The sequence below is a fragment of the Atractosteus spatula genome, chromosome 11, assembly GCF_055471065.1.
Source record: "Atractosteus spatula isolate fAtrSpa1 chromosome 11, fAtrSpa1.hap1, whole genome shotgun sequence".
NCBI lineage: Eukaryota > Metazoa > Chordata > Actinopteri > Semionotiformes > Lepisosteidae > Atractosteus > Atractosteus spatula.
The window spans coordinates 8,469,255-8,488,212 of NC_142716.1; the positions used below are offsets into that span (position 1 = coordinate 8,469,255).

Genomic DNA, 18,958 nt, shown 5'->3' on the forward strand with positions numbered 1-18,958 from the left:
TTACGTACTAAAATATTGGCTTTAAGTTAATTAAAATAACATTGATCATCTAAAAGGAACAACAGTAATCACAACCTTCTAGCAATCAGTTAAAATAAACAACATGAATTCCTCCTCTGTGTCCAATGGATGCGTGCACTTTCTCTCGCTACCTCCGTGATTAGTACGCACTTCAGTGTAGTGGAAAGGGCTATATAAATGGCTGTGAGCTTATAAAGTCATCTCCAGATTGTCATTCCCCACACCTCCGGCACAGAACCTGGAGTGTTCGTTACAGTACAGTACCACATAAGACCACGTTGAGATGCAGGTGTTGGGTAGTGGGTACTTGGGCAGGGGGCAAGGAGAGGCTCTCAAACTGGTTAGATTTGTGATCACAGTCTGTGGCGTGGCTAATTTGAAAGTTGTGCTTCACTACCTTTTGACTCGGTTTCGTGCCACCCTGCTCCCATGCAAGACCCCATAGTCAAGATCGAATCGCAAATTTGCGAATGTTAAATTCGTAGATGTAGAGACCCTACTGTCCTGTACTTTAGAGTACTATACTTTATCGTCCTCATTAATGACAGAATTTTAGTTTTGTCAAAATTAAGTGGCGTTACTACATATATGATTTTTGAATCTGTGATTGAATGCAAAGTTGGAAGTTTTTACATTTTTCTTTTTGTGATTGTTTCTGCCATAATGTTTTCTGCACATGTTGGTAAAGAGCTCCTTGATTTTAAAGAATTAGTCACACTGATCTTGTTTTAATCCTCAAACCATTATTTCCACCTCTATGCATAGCTCCAGGGGCTTGAAAGTTTCATACAGTCCTGGCTGTTTGACAACAAAAGCAAATCCCACGTAAAGAGAGAAGTTTTCTGTCAATAAACTAGAAAGGGTTTCTGAGTGGAGCAGCTGACAGACAAATACACAAATGCCTTCTCTTTTCTAATTGGTGGGCTTAAATTGTTATTTTTTAACCTAATTCAATCCGGATTCTCCTAATGTTTTTACTTATGTTAGCTGTATACGAGCTATAGTATTGCTTACATCTCTCCTGCAGGCTGGCTCACGAACTGCGTGGCTGGGTCCATCGTCATGAGGTGGAACGGACAAAATCCCGAAGAATGACAAACCACCAACACAAAACAAAAACAATGACGGTATGATGTGTGGTCTTGTACAGCGTCTAGATTAAGCACTGTCCATATTCATAACTTTGCAGCTTGTTTTTCAAATAAGGAACATGGGCGTTGCCACAAGCTGTTGTTTTGAACCAAGTTGCAACTACTGTGTGCAGCTATATGTGCCTGAGTTCCAATAAAAATAATTAAGATGCAAGTTTAAAAAGGGTTTAGTTTATAGAATAGGCCCTCATAATTAAGTGATTGGTACCTAGTGATTTCTTTTTTCATTTTCTACATATTGTTACATAGGAGTTCTCATGGAAAAAACCTTCTTGAAAGTATTTTGTGAGCTGAAAAATGTTGTTTGTATTTCAGAAACAGTAGTTTCTTATTTACTTTCTTAAAAACAGTAGAATTTTATTTTTTGACTGGCAATTTAGGATAGAGCTTTGTGTGCTCATATGCATGTTTTTGTGAAGTGCAATATAATCCTACAAATTGGAGATTATTTTTTTTAAATTAGGCCCACTGTAAGCTGCTTTTTTTTTCCATTTCTATATCCAGTGCTTGTTTAACTGGTGTTGCCATTGTTGACAATGACACTATTTAGGTTAAACTGAAATCTGTTGCCTAAGAATCTTTTGCTAGCACAAGTTTGGTAGTTATGCAGCACTGATTTTGGTATCCAGCATATTTCAGGAGAAGAATGTGGTTGACTTTGCAGTTTGAAATTGCTTTTTGCTTGTGTCAACAGCGGTTTAATGAAACCAAATGTCATGCAGAAGGTTTCCTGCAAGTCACAAAATAAGTTTTCTTATTCACAGGCCTTTTTACTTTGATATCCTGTTCAAACCTTTAAACAAGATTAAACAGTCTTGATGGTAACTAAGGTAGATGAACATTGTTATTTGGATCCTGATAAGCATGAGAACCACAAACTAAGGATAGAAACTTCATAAAAAAGGCTAAGCTGGGAGAAAGGAGAAAGCTACCCAGCCATGTTGTTGAAGCCAATACCATGGTTTCCTACAAGAAACATGATATCATGAAACCCAAGAAACTCGCTGACAAGCAGGCCAGATGAACAAAATGGCCTCCTCTCGTTTGTAGTCATTCTTAAATTCTCCATCAAACTAAATATCCCGGTGAAGCCTTATTTTGTATGTAGGAACCATGTTTAGAAACAATGAACCATTGTGTCTTTCTTCTAAAGAATTGCTCAGGTACAAGTGAAATCAAGGTGATCTTGAATTTCAAGGAATTCTCTGAAAATAACAGAAACAAGAACCAACAGGGAAAAACTGGGAATGATGGATTTATTGAAAGAGCTCCTTTATTTTATTCAGTTAGGATGTTGGTCTGTACAGTCTTTCCTGTCATTAAACTTTTCCGGACATTTCTGAATTCATGCTGACGTTTTAAAAAAGCGGTATAATAAGAGTAATAATGTCAAGTAATTTGGACTTGCGTGCATTTTGCTGAAAAAGGTCTCAACTACAATAGGTATTCCATTTGTTACGAACACAGTAGGTAAAATAATAGCTACAACATGCTTTCCACGGCAGTGTACGCTAGTTTGAATATTTTTCAGTGAAATAATGCTTCTACTGAACCTGAAGGCAAAAGCTTTCTACAACCAGATGTATAAAACAAGCATACCCTTTTTCAGAATTCAAATCATTCACGGGCAGTTCTGCAAGTTCCTTTATGGCTCTAGGCAGCTTAGTGGTGACAACAAGAGGAAAATGGCTGGTTTCGTAGAATACAACCCTTGTTTTCATTAAAGTATTTGATCACTGAACTTAAAAGGATGCAAAGGATATCTTGTTTTTGAAGGATGTGATTGGTTGTATTGTAGCTGCTTTCAATCTGAATTAGTCTGAGATTCCTCTAGCTCTGTGTAGCTGCAGACACAGATGTGGTCCATTTATTTTAGAAAATTAAAACATGTTTTTTAGCAGTTCACTCTGATTAAGCTAACTTTGTTTTTTATATTGAAATTGTTTTCACTAAGAATACTATGTGAGTATTCTTGCTCAAACATTTAGTGAGTAATTCTTGCACAAAGTCTTGCTTTTTACTGCCTTTTGTGAAATGTTTTTAATATCTGTTTTGTAATTAGTATGTTACTCATGTGAAAGTGGTTTAAATGAGTCATGGTATTTTTACCCATATTTATGGGAAGTTAAAATGGTTTATATATTCAATTTTGCAGTCAGTTTTATGACCACATTTAGCAGATGTTCAGTGAACAGAGATAAACCACCATCAGTATAAAAGACTCCTGGTACAAATAGTTTTGGTGAACAGTCGCTAGTTTGTATTTTTAACATGTACAAGTTTAATTTGGTAATACGTATTCAGAAAATGTGATTGCAAATCCCATTGCAACTTATTTTTTCCCTCAAAACAGCTTGTAGTCATTATCTTAATAGGTAGGTTAAACAGGTTAACTAGACATGTTTATGACTGTAGTACTTTAAATCCCGCTGAGCACAATTATAATATTCTCAGTAATTCATGTGGGCTACATATGCAATTATAAAAATTAGACATTTTAGAATAATGATTTGTTTTAGAACTTTTATATTATAATGAATTAGTTTCTTTCATGTCCTGACATTATGTTTTCTAATCTCACTGAGTAGTTATGTTACTGCTTCTAAAAAGTAGCATGAGTGTTGTGGTGTGAAGGTTTAAAAAATGTATTTAAGGCATCATTAATGACTGCCTTTTTAGTACAATTTGCAGCACTACTGTGCAGCATTTGAAATATCTAATATGAAGATAGAATACAGGCAGGATAAGCTATTTTATGATAATCTGTTCAGTACATAACTAAATTCTACACAAATAGATCGAGGTGTAGTTTGAAGGGTAGACTTTTTGTTCTACTGAATTTAGATGTTTTATGTGTAGCTGGAAACAGTCCATCGAACATCTGTCCATTTTCTTACCGTTTTATCCAGGGGGAGCCAGGGCATATCCTGTCAAGCAGGGGGTGCAAAGCAGGGTACACCCGGGACGGGACACAAGTCGATCGCAGGACACACACAGACACAAACACACACTCGCAACCAAGGCCAATTTTTCCCAGAAGCCAGTGAACCTACCAGTATGTTTTTGGACTGCAGGAGGAAACCCACACAAACGCAGGGAGAACATACAATCTCCACACAGATAGCGCCCCAAGAGTTTAACTCAGAGGTCTAGTGCTGTGAGGCAGCAAAGCTAACCATCGTGCCACTCCACAGTAAATAAGATTCTGTTAAAAAGCACCAGCTGTCCTATTATATTTTATACTGAATGTATCTGAACTATGCCTGATATGTTGTGAAGCTGCAGCAGTTGATTTGCAATGGGTTTGTCACTTAAACTTGCCCAGAAATGCTCCTGTGTTCTGGAGGAACGTGTTTCTCCTCCACTTGGACCAGAGCCAGTTTATTTAGATAGAAGCATTGCGTGTCAGACTGTAATTGAAACGGAAAGCCCCAAAGACCTTGATGTTTTAACTTTATCTGTTTTGAGTGTTGGGCTGATTGCTTTCATAATACAATTGTTGTGAGAAGACAAACTCTTCGGGATGTATGGAACAGGTGGTCGAAAACTATTTGTCATGATCACTTTTCTTCTGGCCTCTAAGGGAAACAGGGCTTCCTTCATTGATCCTCTTTAATCTGCCTCCTTGCTTTCACTCAGCTTTTAGAATGGTTTCCAGTTACTAGTGGAAACCACAGAATTTAACCCCCACAGTCCTCATCCCGTGACTCTTAGGAGTCCTTTGTTTCTGGAAAATATGGTGTACAAAAACAAAAACTCTTTACTTGTGGGAACCAGGCTGGTATTAGTTTCAAAACAGTTAGGATATACTCTGGCACGAAGGAACTGTTGTTTGCATTTGCAGTTGTTAGTTATAAATCAACTCCTTGTAAATTATTGGTTACCTTTAAGTTGCAATTAAGTGCATTACTGGTGGCCTGGTGGTATTTTTCTGGTCATAGTACTGTATTATAATTGTACACCATCCTTGAGCCTCTAATGTTGCATATTTTAACCTAAGAAACATTATCAAGTCATCAGCAGAACAACCTACATTGTAGCGTGCAGAGAAATGGCAAGGTCTTAGCTTACTAAACAACCCAGTTCCTGGAAAGCAGCCTAAGAAATGTTTGTCCAGCTGTTCCCTATTCATAAACTGACAGCACGATTGTCTCTTACATTTGCTGTCACCCTAAAGACATGCCCCTCTCAGTAGTCATTTATAATTTTTGCTTTTTGCCATATAACTTGGAAACATAAGATTTAAAAAAAAAAAACAAACAAAACTATTTCAGTAGTTCATTGCGATGAAAGTTTGTTTGGTTATAAACGTCTCGCTGTCGGAGTACTGCATAGTCTGGTGAGAGTGTGGCACAGTGAGGGCAGGAAGGAAGCGAGACAAACTTCACAGCTCGGAGAGAAAACTGGGAGGGTGATTAACATTTTGCTTAGCTACAGTATTTTCACTGGATATTTGATCTAACAATCCCAGTGGTATTACAGATAAATGGGAGACAAATCCCGACATATCCCAATTGATGTGATTACATTAAGTGAAATTAAGATACAGTATGTTAGGATTGAAGGTGGAAAAATGTGGTCATGTGGACAAGGCAATGGAGACTCTCATTTAAAAGGCGCAAAAGTGTTGGTCACTTTGGTGGTGGTTGGGCAAAGGATGTTGGGAAAGAAAGCTTGTAGTGTCATATTTATACTTTAGCGATCCGGTCGTTGTCAGATGGGGTATGGTCTTTCTCCTGAACGTTCATTTTGAATTCCGTCTAACTGGGTCACGTCAGTGATCATTAAACTTTTTTTATACGTTCTTATTACAGCCTTTAAAGGACACAATGCACATTCCATCATTGCTTGCAAAGCTCTGTGGGCTACTGAAATGCGTAGTGGTGGAGAAGTCTGTGAGTGATCATGTTGGTCATACAGCGCTGCTCTGTCCTGATATGCTGTATTCATGAGGCAAAATGGAAGTTGGCAAAAGAACAAACAGGTAGTTCAAAATACTCCAATCAGAATTCAGTTCTAGCCATGACTTTTATCAAAGTAATGTTTGATGACTGGTCCCAGGTTCATTTGCGTGGTGTCCTGATGCTCAAGTTAATCTCCCACCAGTCCCTTGAGTACAAGCAGAAAGACCTGTGGAAACATATTATGTAACAGGGGAAAGAAAAACATAGGATAGAGCTTAGTGAGAGAACCCTGATCTATTTTCATTAGAATGAAGACCTCGTTGCCGTTCACTGGATTTGTTTTCAATTTTTGTGTTTTTTTTCTTTTCTAGAAAGCCCAGGAGAAAAAGGCTGAAGTCTCACAGATTGTTACAGTCCAGTACACCGACACATTGGATAAGTAAGCCTTTTTTTCTGGTAGGCCTGGTATATGTCCCCAGTCTTACATGTTGGTAGTGAACTGTTTTAAAAAATATATTTAAATTCATTATTCACTTGAGGTTGGCCATCTGTAAAATATGTCCATGTATGAATATGTGTATACTTACCAAGTTACAGTAAATACTATGAACCATGAAGTACAGCTTGCTCAATCCTGTCTTGACATCTCAAGATAAATCATTAAAAACAGTTCTGTGATGTTGTATGGTAATTGATAAAATTACTCTATTTTACATTACTTCTGTTAAACATTTCTAATATGAAATAGAGCAGAGACAGCATAAAAACAAGCCTTTGCGTTTGGTTGCTTATGTAGTAGATATCCATACTTTGCAGTTTTACTTCTCTGTGTGCTCTGGTAGGGTAAGTGGCTTGACTGCAGACTATCTTTGTGGTTACAGTTTTTCCCTTTATTTTTGTAAATGCTCTACAGATATGTGTGTAAAATGGGATGTGAATCCTGTAAGGGTTATTTTCACTTCATATTGTTCAGTTGTTTTGTCTGCAATTTTCCATTACGCTGCACAATTCATATAATTGTTAGGACGAGGTTTAATGCTATTTCATAGTTTCTGCTTTATTTTTAACCTTCCACATTTCCGAGTATTTTTTGTGAACGTTGTCCAGGCAGCTTCCCACTTTATATCATTTTTATGACCATACAGCAACGGTCTGGCCACATTTCTGTTTCTTCAGCAGGAAGGCTTGCCACAAGTTCTGTACTATAATTTTGCCAAAAGCCCACAATAGTGGCCTTTGCAAGTGGTTCGTGGAATAGTCAAGGCAGCATATCACTCATGTTTGCAGTGTAGCAGCTGTGAACGTTCTGACATAGTCTGCCTTTGGTGCTGTGATAGAGCGCATTCAGGGCAAGAATGCCAGCTGTCTTATAAGAACATAAGGAGGAATAAAAGTCTTCCTCTCATTTTTAGCCTGTCTTGCTTGTCTATTGCTCGTAACTTAGTGATCTAAGAGTTCTTTATATTCCTTTTTTGAAGGACCCCTCAGAGTCAGCTTCAACCACATGACTCCTACAGCATGATTTGCAAAATCTTGCATGTAAAGATGTCTCTTTGTTTTGTGTCTTGAAAAGACCTCATGTAATTTTCACTCGTGTCCCTAGGTCCTTCTGTTGCGGCATTTTTTTAAAGATGTCTGCTTTGTTGACTTTGTCCATCACCTTTCTGGATTTTTTCTTTACCTTGTATGTTTTAAAGATCACATCCCCATGTAAATCAAATGGATAAAAAGATTGAGTTCCTCTACTCTGAGTGTGAAATTCCTTTCAGACCAGGAATTATTCTGTATTAACTGATTTCCTTTATTGATGTCACATATTTTTGCACAGTTAATATTTCACATTTCATTGATTTGCAAATTGCTTAGATAGAATCAAGTCATCGGTTAAATAATTTCATAATGATGATGATACAGTACAGCTTCTTTACTCATGACTCCAATCCCCTCAGGAACTCAGGGAGCGAGTTACAGGTGTACTATGCTCCTCACCGGAGCTACAATGATTTCTTCGAAGAGATTCACCGCAGGGGAGATACTTTCTATGTGGTGTCATTTCGAAGGGTAAGTATGGATGTTTCTTAAATTCTAATTTGAGGTTTTATTTTATAGTGCAGCAAAATCATCAGAAAAGGATATAATAACGAAACAGATTATACTTTAAATGTCTGCATATTATATATAATATTCTCTACGGGCCTGAAAACCCATGTTTAGACTGTAGTTTTTTTATCTACCCGTATGTACAGCTATGCAGTATTATTGTTTTTTTGAATGCTGTGTATGTTCACTGCATCCTCTGGTATTATTTAAAACCTCCATAAAAAGTTAATTAGAGAACACAGGCTTTTAGATCCACTTTTTGCGTTTCTGAGTGTCTTCTTTAGCTGTGTCGTGTCTGCAGTGTGAGACCGCAAGTACCATTCGAAAGACTTTTTCACCAAATATCCTATAATAATGAAATAAAAATTTCCACAGAGGTTTCTAAGACTTTTTGTTTTTTTATGGTTTTCACATAATCCCACTGGGCCTGTATATTTTTTACCTTCTATGTCTGAAGTTATATCTCACGTAAATTTCAAAAATTTAAAATAACCCAAAAGTTAGCCTGACGCTGCACATAAAAAGCATTGGCTGTTGACAGGTGTCTTACTTAATCTGTGAGAATGGGCTGGACTGCTAGTACAGCATTAGCCAGTAGTGTGTCAGTACACTGGTATTCTGTTAAAAACTACTTGTACTTGGCAAACCTAAGTACTTTTTCACAAGTCTCCTAATGACAAGACTACAGTATGGTCATGGGCAGCAGTGAGTAGTCAAAGGCCCCATATTAAAACAGAACTTCTAACTTCTTAACACTTCTAAACAAAAAGATCATAATGGTTTATGGTCACTTTTTAACATATAGACGTATTTAGTTGTCAGTTCAAGGCTTGTAAACTAAAAGGCTACAATGATATGGTCATATAAACATGCATTTTCAAAATGTGTGGATGTGCAAATGGAATTTCTCCAATACTTTTGTATATTTTTCAGACTAAAGTAGGCAATCAAAACAACTCAAATTATTCCTTTTCTGTGTTCAGCACACAGCTGGTCATTTATTCTCTTAGTTTTAAAATTGAGTCCTATAAGAAATTTACAGTTCAGCTTAGCCTTTCAGGACCAAAATATTTTGTTGGCTTTTGCATATTTTATTGTAACCCCCAGTAAGCTTTTAAACGGTGCTTAAATATAGCCGATTATAACCAGAATTGCAGCAAATCATTTTATTGAACTGCTGAGCTCACACCAGTGTAGAAGCTGTGTTCTGAAGTTCAGTTTCTTAATTAAATAGGAAAGCTAAAGTGAGAAAGCAGATGTTCTTAAAAAGAAAAAATAATGCATGGTTGCTGTAAAACATAACAACTGGGATTTGAAACTCGGCAAACACCACAATATTTTAAGAATCTTGCTATTTGTTCCACTGATCCAACGCCAGACTCTTAAAAGCAATGTACCCTTACTCCATCATTGAATTTATTAGTGTAAATTATAGGCCCCTGTAGACAGAAGGGTGTAGCTTCTATAAAGAAATGAGTTATTATATATAATTGGTAATATTAGAATTGCAGTGCAACACTAACCAGTATTTTTTCCCCAAAGTCATTTTTGTACTGATATTCCAATAACAAATTTTGTCGGGCTGTAGCACGGTTACAATAGTCTCAAAGTGCTTTATATTTGTGACATTTTTGTACAGATATTCTGACCCAAAATCCTCATAGTCTTTCACAATTTGACATGCTTCCTGGCTTTCTTTAATTAAAAAGGCTGTTATTAACTGTAAGGCTTTTGCTGCCATAACTGTATATACATTGAAATGTATAATTTTCACTTTTGCGTAAGGAGTGACTTTTCACAGTTATTTGAAAGAAGTTTAACAGGAGCTGTCATCCCCACTTACAGTATATGAAATATTCAGTGTCTCAGATATGAGGGACTCTAGCTGTAAGTCTATACAAATGTGTAGCTGTATGATTTCTGTTTGATAGATTCCACAGTGAGAGCTTAAAGGGGAACTGCAGTCACAATTTCTCGGACTGTTTAATAAATCTCGGTAACAAAACAAAGCAACAAGTATCACAAAATTGCACAAATTCCGAATTCAGCACCGTATGGTCGCCATGCTGTCGCAAGCCGCTGGTCTTGCCCCGGGCGAGAGCGCGGATTTGCACGGATTGTGACTTAAACTGCCCTTCCTGCTCCGTAATGCATCATGTAATGCGATGTACAAGCAAATGATTCCAGGTTGTGCCGGCAGACATTTCATCACAGAAATGTTCCAGCGTGATCTGCATGCAGAGTTAACAAGCGAGCAGTATTGTCGGCAAAACTATCTCAAAGTCGAGAGCAATATTTGTATTGAATTAAAAGAGATGTATTCATAAGCCTGCTTCTTTACAAAGTAATATGGCTAATTAACGTCACCGGAAGTTTTACCACGTTACTGTGTACATTTTACATGGGTTGCAGTATTAAGAGTAGTAGTAGTAGAGAGTAGTAAGAACTCCAGCGGTGGTGTCAGTAATGCTTAGTGAGGAATAGCAGTGATCAATGCTGCATATACCCATTTTAAAACATCAAATCTTGATCTCCATATGTATTGTCTTCCAAGCAGTTTTCTTCGCCTCAGATTTCTTAACACGAAAGAGAGTCATTTATCCTTGAAATTTCTATCGACAGACGCCTATGGAAAGCAGAAACTATGCCAGGATTTCAAATTTCACCATTTCCTCTTATTGCTGGCGAATGCTGTTTAGTCTTTTCGTCAAATGAGAAAGAAAGTCTCCACTGACCCTATCAGTTCTTATTCTGTGGTGTGTGACATTTCTGCCATTTCAAGATATAGAGTATCCTGACAGAAATAAAGCTTTCATTAACGTGCAGTTTTTTTTCCTAGCTCTAACTCCACCTCCATGCTGGACAGCAAGAAGACTAGGTTTCAGTGTCTTTCAAACCTACTGAATACTTATCAATGAACGAATGGGTCATATTTCTTTGATAAGGACTAAGAATTTTTTTTAAACTCATCAAAGACCATTGTTAGTGGTTTCTTTTTCTCACTTCTCCATCTGAAATGTTCGTTTGTTCTTCTATATTGGGGGCAGATCAGAAAAGGTCAGGATCGCTTATTGCTTTTGCTGCTGGCCAGAGGATCAAATATCCTCTTGTGCTACTCTTCCAAGGGTGTTTCCTCACAACACACTGCAGTGGCGTGATTAAATCCCTCATGGATGACTTTTCAACGTTTTTGGGCCCAAGAATGACTTCACACCCGAATTCTTGAAACATTTCACGGTCTCCTACACCATCTAGTATTTCAAGGCCTTATGAGAATAAACTTTTTTGAGTTCATTTCCAAGTTGTAGTATGTCAGAAGGGAGACTGTAGTGTTGTGGTCCAGATATTTTAAAGTGTAAAAGTGTGTTCCGTAGCAGGAAAGTTGTTGACCTTTTATTTCAAAGGGTCGTGCTCTTGTGTTGTTTCTTTCGCAACGTATTTCCTGGAATGTCTTGTTTGACTTTAATAGGATCCAACGCAGGAACTGGTGTGTTTGGATTTTTCACTGGTTGGATTCTTAAGATAATACATTTTCTTGAGAATTGAAGTCAACCCTAGGAAGTTTGAGTGAGTTATTCAGTTTGAAATACATTGTTATTTAAAGTTTACATTGTTAGTTTCTTAGTCAGACAGATGTTCTGGATCTGGTTTTGCTGGTCAGCTTTTAAAGTTCAGTAGTCTGGTCTTTTAACCCTGTTTATTTGGAAGATATTTCAGGACATGTTTCAGTACAGTATACAATTTATCAACCACAGATGATATTAAGATATTGTTGATATTACTGGAATACATACTGTGATGATTTCTCCAATTACTTATTTTTTTCTTCATTTTGGTTTTTGTGCATTAATGGTGTAGCTTGTTAGAGATTAAAAAGATGCTTGCTGAATGGATGAACTTCACATGCATTCTTAAATTGTTTGATCCATGTATTCAGATCTAATTAAATATAAATTAGCAGTTACAAACGTGAAAGAACACACTGTTATGTTGCAATATGTGTTGATTTTAATCAATGCTACAATTTTGATTTTTAAGATCAGGATTAGAAATACTCTCAAATAAGTATTATGCAAGCAAGCATCTTTTGTATCAAGTTTACAATCAGTTGTGGTTTTAATTTCCTTTTATTCTGGTCCTCATTAGCTTTCGAGGGCTTTATGTTGGCTACACATTGTTTTAATTTTAACAGTTATTTGGTTCTGTTGTTGATAGTAAATGTTGATAGTAAGGAGACCTACATTGTCATGTTTGCAAATCAAAGCTCTCGCATGTTAAAGAGAAGCAAGGAATACTTTCTCATTTACATTTATCATTTTAGGTTATTTCTTGGGATCTCTCTAAATGTCTGAGTTTAAGTACTTGTGAAACTTGTTTGAGTTTTCTCATCATGAGGCATACCTTCCATTCTGTGATTGAGAGACAACTGACTAGAGCTGTGAATGGTATCATCTGACGTTTTATTGAGGGGCAAGGAGGGGTAATGGCAACTGCACAGTTTGGGACAGCAAAGGTAGAAAGTTTTATTTCAGAGTTCCAATGGCTGATGGAATGAGCAGAGCAAGAATCAGATTTCATTGTTTTCCTGTCATCTGGCAGAATTTGCTATGGAAACAACAGACTCACGATGTAGAAGGAATCCATTGGTATAGAGCTGGATCTTATGGTTTTCAAGGTGATTCTGGTCAGGAATACAACTTTACCTTCAGCCTATGCAAATATAGGAATGGCTTCTCAAAAAGTTGGAAATTTCTAGCTGAAGTGAGCCAAGTGTCTGGCTGAATGTAACTCTTTCAAAACCAGTTCTTAGGTGGGTAATAATCTTTTAATATAATAATAATTTAAAAAATACTGAGATACAGTACAGGCGTTTGTAAATTTTTTAATGTTGTTGTTTCCTGTCTATCTAAAAAATACTGTAAGGATAGCCTATGAAGCATGATGAGAACTTTATTCTGCTAATACCAAGGAATCTCAGACCCATGTAACTGCAGCTGATGGGCATCTGTCTTAAAGTTACTGTGAGAAAGAGGACTGGCAAGCTTCTGTGTGAATTTGTCTTTTTGTGTGTTGCTTCGGAGTGTAGTGTTCAGGACCATTTTATTGGAAAACAAGTTACTGTATAGCTCAGACCACATATTAAAAGGGTGTTTTTTTATTAGCATTGTCATTATCTTGAAGATTTGCTTTTGGCTATATATAAGGTTTATGGTGTTTCCTGCTTCGGAACAACGTGTTCACAATGTGTTCAACATCACTGTCAAGAACGGTGGTGGAAGTATGTTGTCATGGGGCTGCTTCTGACAGTATAGATACAGAAATGCACAGGCAAATTCTAGAGGAAAAAACACTTCAGTCTGCTACTTCACCTTTCCGCAGGGCAATGACCCGAAACACAAGGCATTGTGCTTTTTGGATTAAAAATATTCTCTGTAAAAAAAAAAAGTGCTTACAGAATTTGTAACTCAACGAAGTGGGACAACATTGGACAAGTTTAATACTTTTACAAGACAATGTAGCTATATCTTGCTGTTTATTTGTCAGTTAATTATGTACTTTGTGGTAGTGGGAAAGCTCATGAAGTGATTAGAATAACACAACGGAATGAGAGTTTAATGATGACGCGTTACACGTTTCTTATGTCTTGAGGATGACAGATTGAGAAAGCAGGTTGTGAAAATGCAAGGCCCTAGTCATCATACACTGAGAACAAAACAACAGAAATAGGCTGAAAATGGAGGTACAGTATGTTTTTGTACAAAGCTTGGTTTTCCATGAAATCCATTTTGTTGGAGTAGGTCACTTCTAAGAAGTATTCTGTGTCCTGTTGTTATTTCTAAGCCTTTTGAATCTACTCAAGTCCTTGACATCCCAACCCTTGGATCATAGAAGACATTAAAAAACACCCTGAGATCACAGATGCAGCTGTGCAACAATGGGTGTCTGACAGTCAAAGACTCGTGTTTACAAAAAAGTAATAAATTAGACTTGAGTTTCTATTTTTCCATTCTATTTTTCTTTGTCCAGTAGAGTTCCATTTTTAACACTGATTGCTTACTGGAGTTATCCTGTGGGACCCCGTTAGCCTGCAATAAATGTATAGTCTGGACAGATTCCAGATCTCCGCTACATTCAAGAACATACTGCAATAGATGTTTTTGTCCAAAGGCTGAAGTTTTTTTTTACCTTGGTATGGGTAATAAAATTAGCATTAGTCCTTTGAGTATTAAAGAAGATCTGAACCAACAGTTTCTTTAAACAGGATGTCCGTTTTACTTTTTACAGGAAGAATAAGAGAACACAGCCTTGTAAAACTGGGGCAGAAATACAGTGAATTACTTAATTGAAGAGATTGAATGTTTTGTAAAGCTAACATGTTGTGGAGAAATATATTGTAAATTTAATTTTTTTTATGTTGATGGTACATTATCTTCCTTTTAGTGTCAGGACTTCAATGTAAAAAATAGAACTGCAAGACCCCAACCTGTTTGTTTTTTTTCAAGCTTGAATCTGGCTGTTTTCCACGTCAGTTTGCACTACTGTATTTACAGAGAGTTAAGGATGTGACCTGCTCAGTGCTCAATCGCAGCTGTGAGCAGTAGGTTAAGCTGTAGCCTCTGGGGTGAGAGATTAACACAGCTGGTTGCTGACTGTAAACTGAGAGAAGCGACTTAGAGAGGTTCAGAGGCTTTTTTTTTATCTTTTACTTAAGCAAAATCAATTACAACAAAGACTACTTTCACGTACTTCAGAACTGCAGAAAAAAATTTGCTGGGGTCTTGGAGAAACTTGAATGTGCACATCCACCCCCCCCCCCAAATATTGGGTGTTATTCATAGATGGCAGTAAGCTGACCAGGTCCTGAATGAAATTAATTGGAACGTGGGAGAGAAAAAAAAGATGAAAAGGGAAACGCGGTAGTGCTGTTTTCGCAGCGGTTTTTGAAATTTTGTCCTGTTTGCAATTTTTCCATATCGCCACATCTCGGTCATCCCTGTACACATACATGTTAATGGAAGGTTCCCTTTTAAGTTACATTTGTATTTTTAAACATGCTTATCAGGTTCTTAAAAAAAGGGGGGGGCTTGTGCTCGCTGGGATAGACCTCGGCTCCCCCACGACTCTGTGTTGCCGAAATCAGTTAGATTAGAAGGTGGACGAAGGAGCTGTTCACTATCTGGACCCATTGACTTTCTCATGTGATACAAGGACCACAGTGCCTAGGTGATTTTATTTTAGTTCAGTTTCTACCCTACCCAAAGTAGTTTTCATGTGCTAACCCAGAGAACCCATCCCTCTCGGGTCTGTGTGTCTTCTCACATCCTCGCCAGGCAGATTGAGACAATGATGTCAGCTCTCCAAATCCCTGTTTGACTTGGCAAAGAACCCCCCTCTCGAGACATGGAAGGAATAGCAAAGTATCTCACAGATGTAGTAATTACTTGGTTTAATTTACTGTCCCTCTTATTCTTACCACGTTATCAAATGAGGGTGGGGGGAGGGGGTGGAGGGGGGACTGTTTGACAGGTTTTGAAAATTGACAACCCTCGATCCAAATAACGAAAATAGGTCACACGAAATGTAATTTCACATTTTGCCTTGAAATGCTGCAATTCCACGTGCAATTGCAGTGCTGTAGCTAGTGTACTGGAAATACTTCTAATACTGCAAATAATGCTGCTTCTTGTTAAAATGATTCATAGCTTTGCATTCTAACCTTTGTTTCAGGATCATCTTCTTCTGCCTGCTACAAATCACATTAAGGGGAACAGGCCCAAGATGTCTTTGGTCTTACCTGCTATTAACACAAATGGTAAGTATATTATGCATATATGCAATGTAATCGTATCAGATATTTCATTTACCCCTCCTTTTCTCCGTCTTTGACAAACTACCTTACTTGCTGCAGAAAACAGGTCATTTACCACATTTTCTAAGCAAGGGAACCAGTCACGAAAACAACAGATAACCGTATTGTTACAACTTGTGTGTAACAGGGCAAAACATTGTGCTTGTTGAAGGTTTTTGCGTGTTTTATTTATTGATACTCTGTTGAACGCCATTTAGGATTCTTTTTATAAGATTTATTCGTTTATTCTTCTGATTAACATTCTGTGTGAAAGTTCAGCATTTTTCATTATTGAACCCCTTAGATATGTCAAAACCAAAATGATAACAAATGTCTTTTTTTGTACACAAGAAGGTAAAATGACTGGTTGACTCAAGCTAAGGTGAAGATAAAAGGATTACCCAACAGTAACAGTAACAACAAGAGGAAACAGTACATGACTCATTTCATTTCATCTGTTTAACCAAGACAGAAACAAAGGAGACCACACAGTCAGAGTTTGAAAACTAAGCGTAAAGCTGTAGAGCTAAACAGATGGTTAATTGCTCCTTTGTTATTAGGGAGTTCTTCAGTTAACTTTGGTTATTTTACAGGATGATTTAATTATCCCGATATATGGAGTAAATGCACTACAGTACCTCTCTTCCAGATTAGACATGACTGTGAGAAAGTAGTTTTTTTAATTAAAACTTGTAAGTATGTACCTTAAGGCCTATGGAGTCATCGTTAAAAGAATAAATGTTTATATGTTGTTTTTTTTCCCCCAGGCTTAATGGAAATAGATATATGTTTAACAAGCTGTTTATTAATTATTTTGGAAGGCTATCATTTGTTGTTATTATTATAAATATTGATATTTTTCTTTTCAAAGTCCCACTTGGGTTTTTCTTTCCACTTGTATTGTAGCAAATCTGTCTTCAAAGACAAGTTAAAACAATAGTGAGCCCTGTGCTTGGCTTATTTACATTGTTAATTACATGTTAGACTTTTTATAGGGTCTAATAGGAACCAGATGCATTTTTTTTCTCTTTTAGTAAGCTGAAATAAGTCACTACCACTAAAGTTTGCTATGTGGGTTTATACCATGTAGTTTAAATCTATTAAATAGACAGTTTGTGTGTGCATTCACTCTCTGTTACCATTTCCTGAACTCCCAGGACTGCTGTTACTGTTGTGTAAGATTTGATGAGGCACTTCATTCTTTGTGCTTTGCAGGAAACAGTGCATTAACGGTGAGATTCCAATTAAGTTAATAGTTTATTTTAAAGGAAGTGACGAGTTTGAATATCATACTGATGGACTTGATCCCCCAAGGTTTTGTCATTTAACTTGCAAATGCAGACAAATGGTTAGGAAACAACAAATGTACAATTATGTGACAGAGAAACTAGACATACAGGAAGCATAGTGCACATCCAGGGCTGTAAATCAATTAGAAACACATTTGAAGAACATTGTTTTAGAGCTCTCCATTTTGCTTCTGGCTCCATGTTTATAGTCTTTATAGTCCATGTATAACAGCAAAATAAAAGTTACTAATGAAGGCCCTTTTGTCCAGTGATGCCCATCTGGTTTATGGTAGTTTGTACTGTAGGTCCTGGAAGTTCATGTAATCAAATCTAAAAAAATCTGAGTGAATCATCACTTTTTCCTGATGGCCTCTGTTGAGAAAACCCTCTCTCTCAAAAACAGATGTCCACTTTTCATTGTTCAAGTTCGCTTCCTTGCATTTTACAAGTGTATTTTCTTTTCTGTCCAGCATGATCAGGCACCGGTAACTCACCCCTTACGTTTAAAGGGTGAAGATCTTTTTTTTTATCTATGTTGTAATCTGTAGGTGTGAATTCCTTGGAAAATCCTTATAGGAAAGGACTGGACATATGTAAGAGAGTCCCAAATTTATATTCTAAGCAAATGATGTAGGGAGATCTACAAATTAAAAATCAGTTTAAACAGTTTAATTGATCTGCCAGTGTTTTGAAAGGGAAAAACAAACCACTTGTCTTGAGCAGACGCCATCAGACCAGAATGACCAGAATTTATTTTGAGTAAAATGCAGGAGATCATAGTGTTGGGATTTTCTGTAGATATGGCGCATGTGAAAATAGACACGCACACAACTTGAGCAAAATGTAGACCGATGGGCTTCTTACTGTTTATTTCCATAGTAAAAACAAAGTGTTAATACCATAAGCTTTGATATTTTTTTAAATAGAAACACTTTAGAACATCTTTTTTGAGACGCATAAACACTTTTGTTGTTAGAAAAACCACACAGGTAAAACAAATTAATGGAAACTTCTAGTTCAGTAATGCATTACTTTTTAAATTCTATTCACAACATGAATGCCTGCAAGTACAATTCAGTTCTATACCTTGTATTTTGACTAAGTCTACTAAGTATAATTTGTTAATACTTTTTAAAATGATTGAACCCCTGTTCATTGAATGTTAATTAACCCTATGACCAGTAAAGAATGCCCAAATAATAAATAGTATAGCTATGAAAAGGAAGCACATCTGTGAACCATGCAAGAAAGAAATGGTGTCAGGGTGAAACGTGATTATATTTGGTTTGAGTGCTCAGTGTCTCTTTGTTTTTTGTTTTCCTGCTGTTTTTTGAATGCTTTTTATTGCAGTGAAATCATCTTCACATCAGATTGGATTAGGAGCTGTAAAAAGCAAGGATGACTCAGATGAATAATATTACCATTACATGCATACAGGGCATTGTGGACCTGGTCCAGTAGATGTCAGCTGTCCCATCTTAAAAAATGCAGATCTGTGTTTATTTTACATTATACCATCTTATTTAAACACAGAAACTCATCAGTTATTTTCATTGTGCTTGCATTATAAGGAATGCTTCTTAAACATATAGTATGAAAGCTTACCTTACGCAAAGGGCTGAGTTTAGTTCTTTGCCTTCAGTA

The 18,958-nt window shown here is 36.8% G+C and overlaps 1 protein-coding gene across 2 annotated transcripts in view; it reads left to right on the forward strand.

Moving 5' to 3' along the window:
- Positions 1 to 18,958, forward strand: part of atf6 (activating transcription factor 6) — a 54,267-nt gene that overhangs the window by 26,014 nt on the left and 9,295 nt on the right. For both annotated transcript variants that reach the window (XM_088926769.1, XM_088926770.1), the window contains 4 exons: positions 1,049 to 1,148; positions 6,448 to 6,515; positions 8,026 to 8,137; positions 15,905 to 15,989. In XM_088926769.1, the coding sequence (XP_088782895.1) occupies positions 1,049 to 1,148; positions 6,448 to 6,515; positions 8,026 to 8,137; positions 15,905 to 15,989 (365 nt within the window). The remainder of the gene's footprint in view (positions 1 to 1,048; positions 1,149 to 6,447; positions 6,516 to 8,025; positions 8,138 to 15,904; positions 15,990 to 18,958) is intronic.